This window comes from Heterodontus francisci, chromosome 14, assembly GCF_036365525.1.
Source record: "Heterodontus francisci isolate sHetFra1 chromosome 14, sHetFra1.hap1, whole genome shotgun sequence".
In the NCBI taxonomy this organism is placed as follows: domain Eukaryota; kingdom Metazoa; phylum Chordata; class Chondrichthyes; order Heterodontiformes; family Heterodontidae; genus Heterodontus; species Heterodontus francisci.
In genome coordinates this window covers 55044386-55063070 of record NC_090384.1, presented here as the reverse complement: position 1 = coordinate 55063070, position 18685 = coordinate 55044386, and the positions used below count along the sequence as shown (strand labels likewise).

General features: G+C 47.2%; 1 protein-coding gene across 1 annotated transcript in view; it reads right to left on the bottom strand.

The window, feature by feature from the left end:
* Window positions 1-18685, bottom strand: part of abcc8 (ATP-binding cassette, sub-family C (CFTR/MRP), member 8) — a 333471-nt gene that overhangs the window by 112336 nt on the left and 202450 nt on the right. Inside the window, exon 16 of the mRNA XM_068046867.1 lies at window positions 13051-13126. Within this exon, the coding sequence (XP_067902968.1) occupies window positions 13051-13126 (76 nt within the window). The remainder of the gene's footprint in view (window positions 1-13050; window positions 13127-18685) is intronic.

Below are 18685 nucleotides of genomic sequence, written 5' to 3'. Positions count from 1 at the left end.
TAGGGTGGCATGTAAAAAAGTAATCAGGAGATCGAAGAGGGGACATGAAAAAACACTGGCGTGCAAGATAAAGGAAAATCCCAAGAGATCAGGGAGGGGGATTGTGATATACTTGAACATATTAGCATTGAAAGGGAGGAAATATTAGCTGTTTCAGCAGGCTTAAAATTGGATAAATCCTCAGGCCCAGATGAGATGTATCCCAGGCTGTTATGTGAGGCAAGGGAGGAGATAGCAAGGGCTTTGACACAAATTTTCAAATCCTCTCTGGCCACAGGAGAGGTACCAGAGGACTGGAGGACAGTGAATGTAGTACGATTATTCAAGAAGGGTAGTAGGGATAAACCAGGTAATTACAGGCCAGTGAGCCTAACATCAGTGGTTGGGAAAATATTAGAAAAAATTCTGAGGGACAGGATTAATCTCCACTTGGAGAGGCAGGGATTAATCAGGGATAGTCAGCATGGCTTTGTCAGGGGGAGATCGTGTCTAACTAACTTGATTGAATTTTTCGAGGAGGTGACTAGATGTGTCGATGAGGGTAAAGCAGTAGATGTAGTATACATGGATTTCAGTAAGGCTTTTGATAAGGTCCTGAATGGGAGATTGGTTAAGAAGGTAAGAGCCCATGGGATCCAGGGCAATTTGGAAAATTGGATCCAAAATTGGCTTAGTGGCAGGAGGCAGAGGGTGATGGTCGAGGGCTGTTTTTGCGAATGGAAGCCTGTGATCAGTGGTGTACCACAAGGATCGGTGCTGGGACCCTTGCTGTTTGTAGTGTACATTAAAGATTTAGACATGAACATAGGAGGTATGAAGGTAAGTTCGCAGATGACACGAAAATTGGTGGTGTTGTAAATAGTGAGGAGGAAGGTCTTAGATTACAGGGAGATATAGATGGGTGGGTAAGATGGGCGGAGCGGTGGCAAATGGAATTTAATCATGAGAAGTGTGAGATGATGCATTTTGGGAGGACGAACAAGGCAAGGGAATATACAATGGATGGTAGGACCCTAGGAAGTACAGAGGGTCAGAAGGACCATGGTGTACTTGTCCATAGATCACTGAAGGCAGCAGCACAGGTAGATACGGTGGTTAGGAAGGCATATGGCATACTTGCCTTTATTAGCCAAGGCATAGAATATAAGAGCAGGGAGGTTATGATGGAGCTATATAAAATGCTAGTTAGGCCACAGCTGGAGTACTGTATATAGTTCTGGTCACCGCACTATAGGAAGGATGTGATTGCACAGGAGAGGGTGGAGAGTTGATTCACCAGGATGTTGCCTGGGCTGGAGAATTTCAGCTATGAAGAGAGACTGGATAGGCTAGGGTTGTTTTCCTTGGAGCAGTGAAGGCTGAGGGGGGACATGAATGAGGTGTACAAGATTATGAGGGGCATTGATAGGTTAGATAGGAAGAGACTTTTTCCCTTAGCGGAGGGGTCAAGAACCAGGGGGTACAGATTTAGGGTAAGGGGCAGGAGATTTAGGGGGGATTTGAGGAAAAAAAATTTCACCCAGAGGGCAGTTGGAATCTGGAATGCACTGCCTGAACAGGTGATGGAGGCAGGAACCCTCACAACATAAAAAAATATTTGGATGAGTACTTGAAATGCCATTGCATACAAGGCTACGGGCCAAGTGCAGGAATATGGGATTAGAATAGTTGGGTACTGGATGGCTGGCACAGACACGATGGGCCAAAGGGCCTGATTCTGTGCTGTATCACATAATCCTTGTGAAAATGAAGTCTCATCTTCACATTGAGGATACCCTCCATTATGCCGTGTGGCACCACCACCATGCTAAATGGGATAGATTCAGAACAGTTCTTGCAGCTCAAAACTGGGCATCCATGAAGTGCTGCGGACCATCAACAGCAGCAGAATTGTATTCAAGCACAATCCGTAACCTCATGGCCCGGCATGTCCCTCAGTCTATCATTACCATTAAGCCAGGGGATCAAACCTGCTTGAATGAGGACTGCAGGACAGCATGCCAGGTGCAGTACCAGGCATACCTAAAAATGAGGTGTTAACCTGGTGAAACTACAACACAGGACTACATGCATGAAAAACAGTGGAAGCAGCATGCATTAGACAGAGCTAAGCAATCCCACAACCAATGGATCAGATAAAAGATAAGCATTCACAACCAACTGCAGCCAGAACTGCTGAGTGGATCCATCTTGACCTCCTCCTGAGGTCCTCAGCATCACAGATGCCAGTCTTCAGCCAATCCGATTCACCCATGTGATATCAAGAAACAACTGAAGAAACTGCAAACTGCAAAGGCCATGGGTTCTGGCAACATCCCAGCTGTAGTATTGAAGACTTGTGCCGTGCGCCTGGTCAAACTGTCTCCATACAGCTACAACACTGGCATCTACCCAACAATGTGGAAAATTGCTCAGGTATGTTCTATCCACAAAAAACAGGACAAATCCAATTACCACCCCATCAGTCTACTCTCGATCATCAGGAAAATGATGGAAGATGTTGTTGACAGTGCTGTCAAAAGCCACTTACAACAGAAATAACCTGTTCACTGATGCTCAGTTTGGGTTCCACCAGGGCCACTCAACTCTGACCTTATTACAGCATTGGTCCAAATATGGACAATAGAGCTGAACTCCAGAGTGAGGTGAGAGTGTTTGCCCTGGATATCAAGGCATCATTTGACCAACTACGACATCAAGGAGCCCTAGCCAAACTGAAGTAATCGGGAAATCAAGGGGAAAACTCTCCACTGGTTGGAGTCATACCTATCACAAAGGAAGATGGTTGTGGTTGTTGGAGGCCAATCATTCCAGTGCCAGGACATTGCTGCAGGAGTTCCTTAGGATAGTGTCCTTGGCCCAACCATCTTCTGCTGCTTCATCAATGACCTTCCTTGCATCATAAAGTCAGAAATGGGGATGTTCGCTGATGTTGTACAATGTTCAGTACCATTCACAACTCCTCAGATACTGAAGCAGCCTGTGTTCATATGCAGCAAGACCTGGACAATATCCAGGCTTGGGCTGATAAGTGACAAGTAACATTCGTGCAACAGAAGTGCCAGGCAATGATGACCTTCAATAACAGAGAATCTAACCATCTCCCCTAGATATATAACAGCATTACCATTGCTGAACCCCCCACTATCAACATCCTGGGGGACACCATTGACCAGAAACTGAACTGGATCAGATACATCAATACTGTGACAATAATAGAAGGTCACAGACAAGAAATTCTGTGGTGAGTAACCCATCTCCTAAGTCCCCAAAGTCTGTTCACCATCTACAAGGCACAAGTCAGAAGTGTGATGGAATACTCTTGCCTGGATGAGTGCGGCTCTAACAACACTCAGGAAGCTCGACACCATCCAGGACAAAGCAGCCCACTTGATCAGCACCCCACCCACCACCTTAAACATTCACTGCCTCTGCCACAGAGGCACAGTGGCAGCAGTGTGTACCATGTACAAGATGGACTGCAGCAACTCACCCTGCCTTCTTCAACAGCACCTTCAAATCTGCAATCTCTTCGACCGAGAAGGACAACGACAGCAGACACATGGGAACATCACCATCCTGATTTGGAACTATATTGCTGTTCCTTCACTGTAGCTGGATCAAAATCCTGGAACTCCCTTCCAAACAGCACTGTGGGTATACCCACACCAGATGAACTGCAGCGTTTCAAGAAGGCAGCTCACTGCTACCTTCTCAATGCCAATTAGGGATGGGCAAGAAATGCTGGCCTTGCCAGTGTTGCCCACATCCCATGAAAGGATAAAAAAGGGGAGATGGTAGCATTGTGGGGTGGGTGGAAAGGATGTGGGGTCCTGAGAGTGTTAAGTGCCCATACCTTGTGATGTTTGGCAATGGTGGATGGAGGAACTTTCCATCTGAATGTTCATACTGCCAATGGAACCTTGCAGTTCAGGGTCATTGTTGTAAAATAGCTCTGTATGCTGGAAGGTGTGTTGTGGGATTATCAGCTGCAAGGGCTCAGGGGAGATCAGGTGAAGTGCTGCTGAATCAGTATGGCCCTGGCTGCCATGCCAGCCTGCAGTTCATCCTGGATTCTGGGATGTCATGGCAGTGCGTCCTCTACTGCCTGGGCGCTGGCCACCTCTGGAGTGATCCCTTCCTCCTCCTCTTCTTCCACTTCTGAGATGGTGTGACATACCAGGTCCTCCTCCTCATCCATCATCCATCTCCAGGCCTCTTTCCAGTGTCATGTTGTGCAGGGCGCAGTAGACGACCACGATTTGGGAGACTCAGGCTGGCTTGTGCTGGAGAGCACCACCTGACCAGTCATGGCAATGGAAACGCTTCTTCGAGAAGCCAAATGGTCTGTTCAATGCAGGTCCATGTTAGGAGATGGCTTTGGTTGTAGCGCCTCTCCCCGTCAGTGTCTGGGTTTCGAGCAGGCATCAGGAGCCACATCCTTAAACGATAACCCTTATTCCCCAGCAGCTGCTCACAGAGTCTGGTTGTGGGCCTGAAGAGATGCGGCACCTGGGATTCCCATAAGCTGAAGGAATGCTCGGGAATCTGCAAGATTCACTTCCTGTGGTCACAGACCAGCTGGACAGGCAATGAGTGGTAGCCCTTTCTGTTCAGGAATCTAATTGATTGGTCTGTCGGTACCTTCATGCATACGTGGGTGCAACTGATGATGCCCTGAATCTGAAGGAATTCATTGATGGCAGCAAAGCCCAAAGCCGTATGTGCCTGCACAGGCCCATCTCTATGCGAAGTGGATGTAGTCCCCCGTCCTCCCGAATATGCATCCTTGACCCGCCTGATGGTGTGATGAATTGGCGACTGGAAGACGCCAGTTAGGTCTGCAGCTGATTCCTGAAACAAGCCAGTTGCATCGAAGTTCAGGGAAATGATGACCTTGACGGTTACAGGTAAGGGGATCCCATGGGCACCAAGAGGCAGCAGGTCATTGTAGAACAGAGCATACAGGTCCGAGACCAGCTGCCCACTGGCTTTGTAGGTGTAGTCTCCTACAGCACTGGTGCCCTGTCATTTGCAGGTAGCTGACTCTTGGACAATAGACCTGATGTCTTGGGTAGTGCCTTCTATCCCTTGTAGCCCCCCCCCCCCCCCCCCCACCTGCTGTGCTCCTCTGGCATCCTGCTGTCCAGGAGGTTGCACTGCTGAAGCTCATCCTGGCTGCTCTGTCCAATGCCAGCGTAACCTGTTCCCATCTGAACTCCCTCAGCTGGGCTTTGTGCATTTACCAGGCCTTCCCCTAGCAACCCCAGCTGCCCTGGAGATGTCAGTGGGATCATGTCCCTCCCTGGATTCCTGCCACTCACCACCAAGAAAAGCAAATCTTACAGATGCAGCAATGACTACTCCATGGCACTTTTGGAGCAGCTGAACTTCATTTTGTACCTCTGCATTATTTTAACCAGCCCTTCCCAAATTCTACAGCCTGCTACCAGGAGTGGTGGACACTGCTGGAACTGCACCCAGTCCCGGATCCAGCTAGCAATGGAGGCTTGGAGTTCAGCTAAGTGGGGCGGACTGGCCGGGGCCAGTCAGGCAGGCCTCAGCGAAGTGGGGAAAGGGGTGATTGGGAGGCTGAGGGCGGAGGGTGCAGGGATCAAGCCAAGGCAGGCCTTTCCTCTGGGGGCCCTCCGTGGGCACAGGGTGCCTGAACAGGAAGCTCCCCTTCCGAGCCTGCAGTCACACCACATGGCATGGGCAACCCCTGCTGCTGCTAAAATATATGGGCAGGGGTGGGAAGCAGGGATAGGCACCAACATGTTGCACCATGGACGTTTGACAAAATTATTGACTCAGCCACGGACATGGGGACAATGAATTTGTATATAACCTAATAGGATAAAAACACGGTCCAATTTAAAATGTATTTCTCCCTATTTAGTGAGATATCTGGCATTGTTTGTGCTTGCACAAGTAGTCAATGTCTGCCTGCACACTTGATATAGTGATGTGAAGAATCCGGTTAGATGTCCATCTGTCAGGAGTGATCTTGATCTCTTTCTCCCCACTCTCGCTCTCTCTGTCCCTCTCTCTCCCCCTTTCTCCCTCTCTCTCTGACCGTTGCTCAGAGTGGGATCAGCAGCTTCTGAACTTCGGATAGATTTGGGTTTTCCAGCGGGCTTCAAAAAAAAAATTGGAACCCACCGGAAAACCCAAATCTGTCCGACGTTCAGAAGCGCTGTTTGCTCTGTCAGCAGCTGTCAGCTGTGTGCTGTGAAACTGACCCTTGTAATTTTTTTTAAAAAGTCGGTCTGGTCATAAAGAAGAAGTCAGTGGAAAATTTTTCATCCCTAAAATTAACAGTCACGGACCCTAAAATCTTTTACCACGGACACTGGTGTCCGTCTATGGACACGTTGCCGATCCCTGGTGGGAATTGGCCCAAGGGTGGGCGGGCTGCCTGTCTCCTTGCTTGCCACTGGTAAAATATCAATGGAGGTAGGTTGGTGACAGGCACAGCGCACTCCGCCATCCCACCCAATTTTATGCCACACTCCCCTCCCCTGCTCCTGCCAGCCTGCTCCTGGGATTGGGGGGGGGGGCATAAAATTTCAGTCTGTGTTATTGATTCCAAAGTCTAAATCATTAATACAAATTATGAATAACAGTGGGTCGCAGCACTGATCTTCATAGGACTCCACTTCCCAATTTCTCCCGCTCTGAATTGCTACGCTTTACCCCTATTCTCTACTTTCTGCTTTCAGCCAGCCAGCTATCTATTCTGCTAATTGTCTCCTTACTCCAAATACTCTAATCTTATTCATTAGTCGATTATGTGGTACCTTATTGATGGCCTTTTGGAAATCTAAAGCACTACCCTTGTATACTCTCTGTTATCTTCTCAAAGAATTTAATAAAGTTTGTCAAGCAAATCTTTCCTTTTGGAAATCTATGTTGACTATTCAGTATGAAGAAATACAATGGCCCCAGAATTGCCTGAGGCCACAATGATAGCAGCTACACAGGACTGCTGATACAATACTCTCCATTTGCCTGGATGAGCTTCTACAATCAAGAAGCTCATCACCATCCAGAACAAAGCAGCCCACTTGATTGACACCCCATCCACAACCTTAAACATTCACTCCCTCCACCACTGGAACACCATGGCTATAGTGTGTAGCATCTACAAGATGCACTGCAGCAACTTGCCAAGGCTTCCTTTGACAGCACCTTCCAAACTTGTGATCTCTACCACTCAGAAGAACAAGGGCAGCAGACGCATGGGATTACCACCAAGTTACCCTCCAAGTCACACACCGTCCTGACTCAGAAATATAATTTCAATCCTTCATTGTTGCGTGCTCAAAATTCTGGTACTCCCAACCTCACAGCACTTTGGGTGTATCTGAACATACCTGAAGCGGTTCAAGGGGAGGCGGTGGCGTAGTGGTATTTTTTTTTCATTCATGGGATGTGGGCGACGCTGGCCAGGCCAGCATTTATTGCCCATCTTTCATTGCCCTTGAGAAGGTGGTGGTGAGCTGCCTTCTTGAACCGCTGCAGTCCATTTGGGGTAGGTATACCCACAGTGCTGTTAAGAAGGGAGTTCCAGGATTTTGACCCAGTGACAGTGAAGGAACGGCAATATAGTTCCAAGTCAGGATGGTGTGTGACTTGGAGGGGAACTTGCAGGTGGTGGTGTTCCCATGTATTTGCTGCCCTTGTCCTTCTAGTTGGTAGAGGTCGCGGGTTTGGAAGGTGCTGTCTAAGGAGCCTTGGTGCATTGCTGCAGTGCATCTTGTAGATGGTACACACTGCTGCCACTGTGCATCGGTGGTGGAGGGAGTGAATGTTTGTGCATGGGGTGCCAATCAAGCAGGCTGCTTTGTCCTGGAAAGTGTCGAGCTTCTTGAGTGTTATTGGAGCTGCACCCATCCAGGCAAGTGGAGAGTATTCCATCACACTCCTGACTTGTGCCTTGTAGATGGTGGACAGGCTTTGGGGAGTCAGGAGGTGAGTTACTCGCCTCAGGATTCCTAGCCTCTGACCTGCTCTTGTAGCCACGGTATTTATATGGCTACTCCAGTTCAGTTTCTGGTTCATGGTAACCCCTAGGATGTTGATAGTGGGGGATTCAGTGATGGTAATGCTGTTGAATGTCAAGGGGAGATGGTTAGATTCTCTCTTGTTGGAGATGGTCATTGCCTGGCACTTGTGTGGCATGAATGTTACTTGCCACTTATCAGCCCAAGCCTGGATATTGTCCAGGTCTTGCTGCATTTCTACACGGACTGCTTCAGTATCTGAGGAGTCACGAATGGTGCTGAACATTGTGCAATCATCCGGGAACATCCCCACTTCTGACCTTATGATTGAAGGAAGGTCATTGATGAAGCAGCTGAAGATGGTTGGGCCTAGGACACTACCCTGAGGAACTCCTGCAGTGATGTCCTGGAGCTCAGATGATTGAGCTCCAACATCCACAACCATCTTCTTTTGCGCTAGGTATGACTCCAGCCAGCGGAGGGATTTCCCCCTGATTCCCATTAACCTCAGTTTTGCTAGGGCTCCTTGATGCCGTACTCGGTCAAATGCTGCCTTGATGTCAAGGGCAGTCACTCTCACCTCACATCTTGAGTTCAGCCCTTTTGTCCATGTTTGAACCAAGGCTGTAATGAGGTATTGCCAGGGGAGGCGGTGGCGTAGTGGTATTGTCACTGGACTAGTAACCCAGAGACCCAGGGTATTGCTCTGGGGACATGGGTTCAAATCCCACCACAGCAGAAGGTGGAATTTAAATTCAATTAATAAATCTGGTTTTAAAAAAGCTAGTATAATAGTGGCCATGAAACCATCGTCGATTGTTGTTAAAATCCCATCTGGTTCACTAATGTCCTTTAGAGAAGGAAATCTGCTGTCCTTACCTGGTCTGGCCAACATGTTACTCCAGACCCACAGCAATGTGGTTGACTCTTACATGCCCTCTGAAATGGCCTAGCAAGCCACTCAGTTGTATCTAACTGCTACAAAGTCAATAAAAAGGAATGAAACCGGACGCACCACCCGGCATCGACCCAGGCACCGGAAACGACAACGGGAAACCCAGAAATAAAAACAAGAAATGCTGGAACCACTCAGCAGGTCTGGCAGCAGCTGTGGAAAGAGAAGCAGAGTTAATGTTTCGGGTCAGTGACCCTTCCCCAGAAACAACAACGGGAAACCCAGCCATGTCGACCCTGCACAGTCCTCCTTACTAACATCTGGGGGCTTGTGCCAAAGTTGGGAGAGCTGTCCCACAGACTAGTCAAGCAACAGCCTGACATTGTCATACTCACGGAATCATACCTGACAGACAATGTCCCAAACACTGCCATCACCATCCCCGGGTGTGTCCTGTCCCACCAGCAGGACAGACCCAGCAGAGGTGGCGACACAGTGGTATACAGTAGGGAGGGAGTTGTCCTGGGAGTCCTCAACATCGACTCTGGACCACATGACGTCTCATGGCATCATGGACTGGAAACCTCCTGCTGATTACCACCTACCACCCTGCCTCAGCTGATGAGTCAGTACTCCTCCATGTTGAACAGCACTTGGAGGAAGCACTGAGGGTGGCAAGGCAAATGTACTCTGGGTGGGGGACTTCAATGTCCATCACCAAGAGTGGCTTGGTAGCACCACTACTGACCAAGCTGGCCGAGTCCTCAAGGAAATATCTGCTGGACTGGGTAAGCGGCAGGTGGTGAGGGAACCAACAAGAGGGGAAAACATACTTGACCTCGTCCTCACCAATCTGCCTGCTGCAGATGCATCTGTCCATGACAGTCTTGGTAGGAGTGACCACCGCACAGTCGTTGTGGAGACAAAGTCCCGCCTTTACATTGAGGATACCCTCCTTCGTGTTGTGTGGCACTACCACCATGCTAAATGGGATAGATTTTGACAGATGTAGCAATGCAAAAATGGGCATCCATGAGGCGCTGCGGGCCATCAGCAGCAGCAGAATTGTACTCAACCACAATCTGTAACCTCATGGCCCGGCATATCCCCCACTCTACCATTATCATCAAGCCAGGAGACCAACCCTGGTTCAATGAAGAGTGCAGGAGAGCATGCCAGGAGCAGCACCAGGCATACCTCAAAATGAGGTGTCAACCTGGTGAAGCTACAACACAGGACTATCTGCGTGCCAAACTGCGTAAGGAGCATGCGATAGACAGAGCTAAGCGATCCCATAACCAACGGATCAGATCTAAGCTCTGCAGTCCTGCCACATCCAGTTGTGAATGGTGGTGGACAATTAAACAACTAACTGGAAGAGGTGGCTCCACAAATATCACCATTCTCAGCGATCGGGGAGCCCAGCACGTCAGTGCGAAAGATAAGGCTGAAGCATTTGCAACAATCTTCAGCCAAAAGTGCCGAGTTGATGATCCATCTCGGCCTCCTCCTGAAGTCCCCAGCATCACAGATGCCAGACTTCAGCCAATTCGATTCACTCCGCGTGACATCAAGAAATGACCGAAGGCACTGGATACTGCAAAGGCTATGGGCCTTGACAATATTCCGGCAATAGTACTGAAGACACGTGCTCCAGAACTTGCCTCGCCCCTAGCCAAGTTGTTCCAGTACTGACATCTGGCATCTACCCTGCAATGTGGAAAATTGCCCAGGTGTGTCCTGTACACAAAAAGCAGGAGAAGTCCAACCCGGCCAATTACCGCCCATCAGCCTACACTCAATCATCAAGTGATGGAAGGTGTCATCAAGAGTGCCATCAAGTGGCACTTGATTAGCAATAACCTGCTCAGTGACACTCGGTTTGGGTTCCACCAGGGCCGCTCAGCTCCTGACCTCATTACAGCCTTGGTTCAAACATGGATAAAAGAGCTGAACTCAAGAGGTGAGGTGAGAGTGACTGCCCTTGACATCAGGGCAGCATTTGACCGAGTATGGCATCAAGGAGCCCTAGCAAAATCGAGGTTAATGGGAATCAGGGGGAAAACCCTCCACTGGTTGGAGTCATACCTAGCGCAAAGGAAGCTTGTTGTGGTTGTTGGAGGTCAATCATCTGAGCTCCAGGACATCACTGCAGGAATTCCTCAGGGTAGTGTCCTAGGCCCAACCATCTTCAGCTGCTTCATCAATGACCTTCCTTCAATCATAAGGTCAGAAGTGGGATGTTCGTTGATGATCACACAGTGTTCAGCGCCATTCGCGACTCCTCAGATACTGAAGCAGTCCGTGTAGAAATGCAGCAAGACTTGGACAATATCCAGGCTTGGGCTGATAAGTGGCAAGTAACATTCGCGCCACACAAGTGCCAGGAAATGACCATCTCCAACAAGAGAGAATCTAACCATCTCCCCTTGGCATTCAATTGCATTACCATTGCTGAATCCCCCACTATCAACATCCTCGTGGCTACTATTGACCAGAAACTGAACTGGAGTAGCCATATAAATACCATGGCTACAAGAGCAGTTCAGAGGCTAGGAATCCTGCGGCGAGTAGCTCACCTCCTGACTCCCCAAAGCCTGTCCACCATCTACAAGGCACAAGTCAGGAATGTGATGGAATACTCTCCACTTGCCTGGATGGGTGCAGCTCCAACAACACTCAAGAAGTTCGACACCATCCAGGACAAAGCAGCCTGCTTCATTGGCACCCCATCTACAAACATTCACTCCCTCCACTACCGATGCACAGTGGCAGCAGTGTGTACCATCTACAAGATGCACTGCAACAACTCACCAAGGCTCCTTAGACAGCACCTTCTAAACCCGCGACCTCTCTCAACTGGAAGGACAAGGGCAGCAAATGCATGGGAACACCACCACCTGCAAGTTCCCCTCCAAGTCATACACCAAATTGACTTGGAACTATATCACCGTTCCTTCACTGTCACTGGGTCAAAATCCTCGAACTCCATTCCTACAGCACTGTGGGTGTACCTACCTCACATGGACTGCAGCGGTTCAAGAAGGCAGCTTACCACCACCTTCTCAAGGGCAATTAAAGATGGGCAATAAATGCTGGCCTGGCCAGCGACACCCACATCCCATGAATGAATATAAAAAAATGCTGGCTCATCGCCACCTTCTCAGGAATGGGCAATAAATGGTGGCCTTGCCGGGACGCCCATCCCATAAATGAATTAAAAAAAACATGCCTACCTACATGCTCCAGCATTGATTGCACCAAAGTATGTAAAGTCAGGGATAAGGCACCTAATTAGCCTCAGTCCAGCAAGCACCTGGGCTATAATAAGCCCATCTTGGCTGTTCATGAGACTAAAGAGGCCAAAAGTGCTAATATATGCTGCCATCTAGAGGTTTGGGGAAACTTGTTTCCCCAACACATTCCAGTAATTAAATAATATATCCTTTTTGGTTCTTTTAGCCCTGTTACAGATGCTGAAAAATAAAAAAACATAATTTTTATTTTTACAAAATTATCATCTTTAGATGAGAACCATTTTCACCCTTTAGGAAGCTGCTATGTCTCATCCACCCCAAACAAGGCCTCCTGGAAACTATCTGTGAATTTCTGAACCCATCATATTCGAATCCAGATATACTTCTCGAGCCTTTTCCAGTGTTATGATGTGGGTGTGCTGAAAGCCTGCACTTTTTCAGGGCCCATACTGCAATGTTATGGTGATAAAATATTATAAATTAATTCATTGTTTAATTTTATAACAGTACTAAGCCCATTTTTAGAATCACGGCCATCGGTGTTTTCATTTCAGAGTCCACAAACAAACAAATGGCGATTTGTGCAGTTGCATTGATGGAGGTTCAAGGCAAAGTGAACTTGGGAGTTCACTGGTTCCTGTTTTCATTGTTTGCTGCACATTTGCAAGAATTCTATGCACCTCACAATGTGAATTTGGGCATTTCTACAAGCTCAGCTGAACAGCACAAGGTTCAATAGAATTAAAAGTACAACTCCTGTCTTCAGTAGCTGCAACTCTGTACTATCCACAGGTAGCAGGAGCCTATCCATGTATATTCCTAATCAACATAACAACGGTTTATTATTGAGATTTTTCATTCATTGTTAATTGAATTCATTCACTGTCCCTACCATGAGGAATCTTGATTTCAATGTTAGACAATGTTGGGGCTCCATCAGATGTCCAGGTAAAAAATCCATTTGTCACCTGCAGTCACATAAAAAAGTATTAGAAAAATGTTTAAAATACAATTAGCTCTTAAACTTCAGGGATCAACGTTAGTGTTCCAGGAACAGTTATATGCAGTGTGTATTACACAGCTATTCTTGCATGCCCTGAATTCAGTAACATAGTTTCCACATTGACATATCCTCACTATATTTAAACATGAATTAGCACTCTGTATTGACAGTCACTACACTTAGCCAATCTGCAATAAATATTAAGGAACATAGGAACAAGAGTAGACCTTGCAGCCCTGCTAGCCTGTTCCATCATTTAATTAGATCATGGATAATTTGTATTTTAACCCCATCTACCCGCCCTGGTTCGATAACCCAAAATACCCTAACCTAACAAAAATCTATCTATCTCAGTTTTAATATTTTCAATTGATCTCGCCTCAACAGCTTTTTGGGGGAGAAAGCTCCAGTTTTCCACTACCCTTTGTATGAAGAAATGCTTTCTGATGTCACCCTAAATGGCCTAACTTTAATTTTAAGGTGACACTCCCTTGATCTAGACTCTGCCACTATTGGGAATAGTTTCTCTCCATCTAACCTATCAAATCGTTTAACAATCTTAAACACCTCAATTGGATACTCAGCAATTAATCTTTAATATCCAGGGGAATACAAGCTTAGTCTATACAATCATTCCTCATAACTTAACCCTCTTAGGGTATCACTTCAGGTGAATCTGTGCTGCACCCCCATTGAGGTCAATATATCATTCTTAAGGTGCTGTGCCCAGAAATGAATGCAATGCTCCAGATGGGGTCTCACCAGAGCGCTAAACAGCTGTAAAACGACTTTTTTTTATTCGTTCATGGGATGTGGACATCGCTAGCTAGGCCAGCATTTATTGCCTGTCCCTAATTGCCCTTGAAAAGGTGGTGGTGAGCTGCCTTCTTGAACTGCTGCAGTCCTTGGGGTGTAGGTACGTAAACAGTGCGGTTAGGAAGGGAGTTCCAGGATTTTGATCCAGCAACAGTTGTTAAGAGTGCTTCCAATTTTTTTGTTAACTTTTGGGAACTTGTGTTTTCAAACTGAAAAAAGGATTTCATAGATGCTGGACTTCATGTTTTTTTAAAAAAAGATGTCATCAGAAGGTCTGTTGGACTTGTTTTCAGATAAATACCCAGCAGGGGGCTTTTTGACTTGGGGAAGATGTTTACAGAGAAGTGGCAGGTCAAGATTTATAGGGTTCGGGAGGCTTGACTCCCAAGATGTTTTTGGTTTTGTTTTGGACAGACAGTTGGGGTATGGACAGAGTTTTGAAAAGGAGTTAAAAAATCAACCTGCCAAGAACAAACCCCAACTCCAGCTCTTTGAAAAAGCCTGCCAGTTTTTCCATCTCGTTAAGAAGCCCTGAGAAGCAAGTATAAGAAACAGACTGAAATCCCTGTTGCTGCATTTCTCCTGGAAAGCCTGCCCAAACTGATCTTCAACATTGCCTGAAAAGAACTGTTCTAGGAAGATCCCAGTGACAAATGTCTATGCATATTTCTATTGAGGTGTACAAAATTATGAGCAGCCTAGATAGATAGGAAGGACCTGTTTCCCCTAGCAGAGAGGTCAATTACCAAGGGGCAGAGATTTAAGGTGATTAGTAGAAGGATTAGAGGGGACATGAGGAAAAACTTTTTCACCCGAAGGTGGTGGGTCTCTGGAATTCACTGCCAGGAATGGTGGTGAAGGCAGAAACCCTCGATTCTTTTAAAAGGTACCTGGACATGCACCTGAAGTGCTGTAACCAGTAAGGCTATGGACCAGGTGCTGAAAGGTGGGATTAGATTGGGCAGCTAGTTTTTCTTCGGCCAGCACAGACACTACGGGCTGTATGGCCTCCTTCTGTACCATAATTTTTCTTTGGTTCTGTGTTTTCTATATTTGGGACGCCAAACCAGAAAGAAGGACATCTGACATCTTACCATATCTTCTCCTTTCTCTTCGAGAATTAGCAAGTGTTGGGCCAAAGTATTCTTTTTCGCCTGTTTTATTTTAATAGAGCTCTAAAGAGAAAATCTCTATTTTTTCCGTTTAGGTGTGTGTGTGTGTGTGTGACTAAGGGAAAAAGGGGACTCTCAAATTTCAATCTGTGTCTTAATGTATTGCTTCATTACTGGTTAAGACTTGTTTTATAATTAACTGATAATTTTGTTGTTTACTAATGAAATCTGGGTTGGTATTTTAATTTGGGATAACAATAGAGTCTATAATTGACCGCATCAGTAACTGGGACAAAACTTAAACATATTTTGTGACCTGTGGAGAAGTGGAACTAGAAAACAGTGCACTCCTCCCGCGTTGGTCGCAACACAGTGAAGGAACTGCGATATAGTTCCAAATCAGGATGGTGTATGGCTTGGAGGGGAACTTGCAGGTGGTGGTGTTCCCAGCCCTCTGCTGCCCTTGTCCTTTTAGGTGGAAGAGGTCGTGGGTTTGGGAGGTGCTATCAAAGGAGCCTTGATGAGTTGTGCAGTGCATCTTGTAGATAACACACACTGCTGCCACTGTGTATCAGTGGTGAAGAGAGTGAATGTTGAAGGTGGTGGATGGGCTGATGATCAAACGGGCTGCTTTGTGCTGTATGGTGTTGAGCTTCTTGAGTGTTGTTGGAGCTGTGCCCATCCAGGCAAGTGGAGAGTATTCCATCACATTCCTGGCTTGTGCCTTGTAGATGGTGGACAGGCATTAGGGAGACAGGAGGTGAGTTACTTATTTATTTAGAGATACAACACTGAAACAGGCCCTTCGGCCCACCGAGTCTGTGCCGACCAACAACCACCCATTTATACTAACCCGACAGTAATCCCATATTCCCTACCACCTACCTACACTAGGGGCAATTTACAATGGCCAATTTACCGATCACCTGCAAGTCTTTGGCTGTGGGAGGAAATGGAGCACCCGACAAAAACCCATGCGGTCACAGGGAGAACTTGCAAACTCCGCACAGGCAGTACCCAGAATTGAACCCAGGTCCCTGGAGCTGTGAGGCTGCGGTGCTAACCACTGTGCCACTGTACAGAATTTCCAGCCTCTGACCTGCTCTTGTAGCTACAGTATATATATGCCTGCTCCAGTTCAGTTTCTGGCCAATGGTAACTCCCAGGATGTTGATAATGGGGAATTCAGTGATGGTAATGCCATTGAACATCAAGGGTAGATGGTTAGATTCCCTCTTGTTGGAGACGGTCATTGCCTGGCACTTGTGTGGCGCTACTTATTTGCCACTTATCAGCTCAAGCCTGGATGTGCCACTTGATAGCACTGTCGATGACCCCTTTTATCACTTTGCTGATGATTGAGAGTGGGCTGATGGGATGGTAATTGGCTGGGTTGGTTTTGTCCTGCTTTTTGTGTACAGGACATACCTGGGGCAATTCTCCATATTGCCGGTAGCTGTACTGGAACACCTTGGCTAGGGCACAGCCAGATCTGGAGTAAAAGTCTTCATTACTATGCCGGAATGTTGTCAGGGCCTTCAGTATTTTCTTGATATCACGTGGAGTGAATTAAATTGGCTGAAGACTGGCATCTGTGATGCTGGGGACCTCAGGAGGAGGCCGAGATGAATCATTTACTCATCACTTCTGGCTGAAGATGGATGCAGATGCTTCAGCCTTGTCCTTTGCACTGACATGCTGTGCCCCCCCATCATTGAGGATGGGGATATTTGTGGGGCCTCCTCCTCCTGTTAGTTGATTAATTGTCCACCACATTCACAACTGGATGTGGTCACAACTACCATTATTGTTATCGGGAGATGCATCTGCGACAGGTAGATTGATGAGGAAGAGATCAAGTAAGCTTTTTCCTCTTGTTGGTTCCCTTACAACCTGCACAAACCCAGTCGAACAGCTATGTCCTTTAGGACTCTGCCAGCTCAGTCAGTAGTGGTGCTACCAAGGCACTCTTGGTGATAGACTTAGAAGTCCCCCACGCAGAGTACATTCTGCACCCTGGCTACCCTCAGCGCTTCTTCCAATTGGTGTTCAACATGGAGAAGCACTGATTCATCAGCTGAGGAGTGCGGGGGTGCTAGATGATAATCAGCAGGAGGTTTTCTTGCCTATTTTGTCCTGATGCCATGAGACTTCATGGGGTTCGCAGTCAATGTTGCTGACGCCAAAGGCAACTCCCTCCTGACTGTATACCACTGTGCCTCCACCTCTGGTGGGTCTGTCCTGCCGGTGGGGCAGGACATACCCAGGAATGGTCATGGTGGTGTCTGGGAAATTGTAAGGTATGAAACCGAGAGTATGACTATGTCAGGCTGTTGCTTAACTAGTCTGTTGGACAGCTCTCCCAATTTTGGCACAAGCCCCCAGATGTTAGTAAGGAGGTTGTTGCAGGGTCGACAGGGCTGAGTTTGCTATTGTCGCTTCCGGTGCCTTGCTCGATGCGGGGTGGTCCATCCGTTTCCATTCCTTTTCTGAGACTTCGTAGCAGTCTGATACAGCTGAGTGGCTTGTTAGGCCATTTCAGAAGGCATTTAAGAGACAGTCACATTGCTGTGGTTCTGGAGTCACATGTGGTCCAGACCAGGGAAGGTAAGGACGGCAGATTTCCTTCCCTAAAGGACATTAGTGAACCAGATGGGTTTTTACAACAATCGACAATGGTTTCATGGTCACCATTAGACTAGCTTTTAATTCCAGATTTTTTATTAATTGAATTCAAATTTTATCATCTGCTGTGATGGGATTCGAACCCACGTCCCCAGATCATAAGCCTGGTCCTCTGGCTTACCAGCACATCACCCTCTACCCCTTTGTATTCCAGCTCTCTTGAAATAAAGGCCAACATTCAACAACAACAATTTTGTACTTATATAATACCTTAAACATATTAAACTATCCCAAGGCACCTCACAGGAGTGTTATAAAGCAAAATGTGACACCAAGACATGTAAGGCAATATTAGCACTGATGGCCAAAAGCTTGGTCAAAGAGGTAGGTTTTAAGGAGTGTCTTAAAGGAGGAACGAGAGGTAAAGAGGCAGAGAGGTTTAGGGAGTCAATTCCAAAACTTAGGGGCTAGGCAGCTGAAGGTATGTCCCCAGTGATGCAGCAATTAAAATCAGGAAGGCTCAAGAGACCTGAATATCACAGAGAGTTGTGTTGTTGGAGGAGATTACAGAGATGGGGAGGGGCAAGGCCATGGAGGAATTCGAAAACAGGGATGAGAATTTTAAAATTGAGGGCTTGCTTAATTGGGTGCCACTGTCGGTCAGTGAGCACATGGTGATGGGTGAATGGGGCTTGATATATATAAGGACGCAGGCAGCAGAGTTTTGGATGATCTCACGTTTGCAGAGGGTACAATGTGGGAGACCAGCTAGGAGTGCATTGCAGCAGTCAAGTCTAGAAGTAACAAAAGCAATGAACGAGGGTTTCAGCAGCAGATGAGCTGAGGCAGTGGTGGAGTCGGGCAGCGTTATGGAGGTGGAAAGCGGCAGTCTTAGAGATGATGTGGATATGTGGTCAGAATCTCATCTCAGGGTCAAATATGACACCAAAGTTGGGAACAGTCTTGTTCAG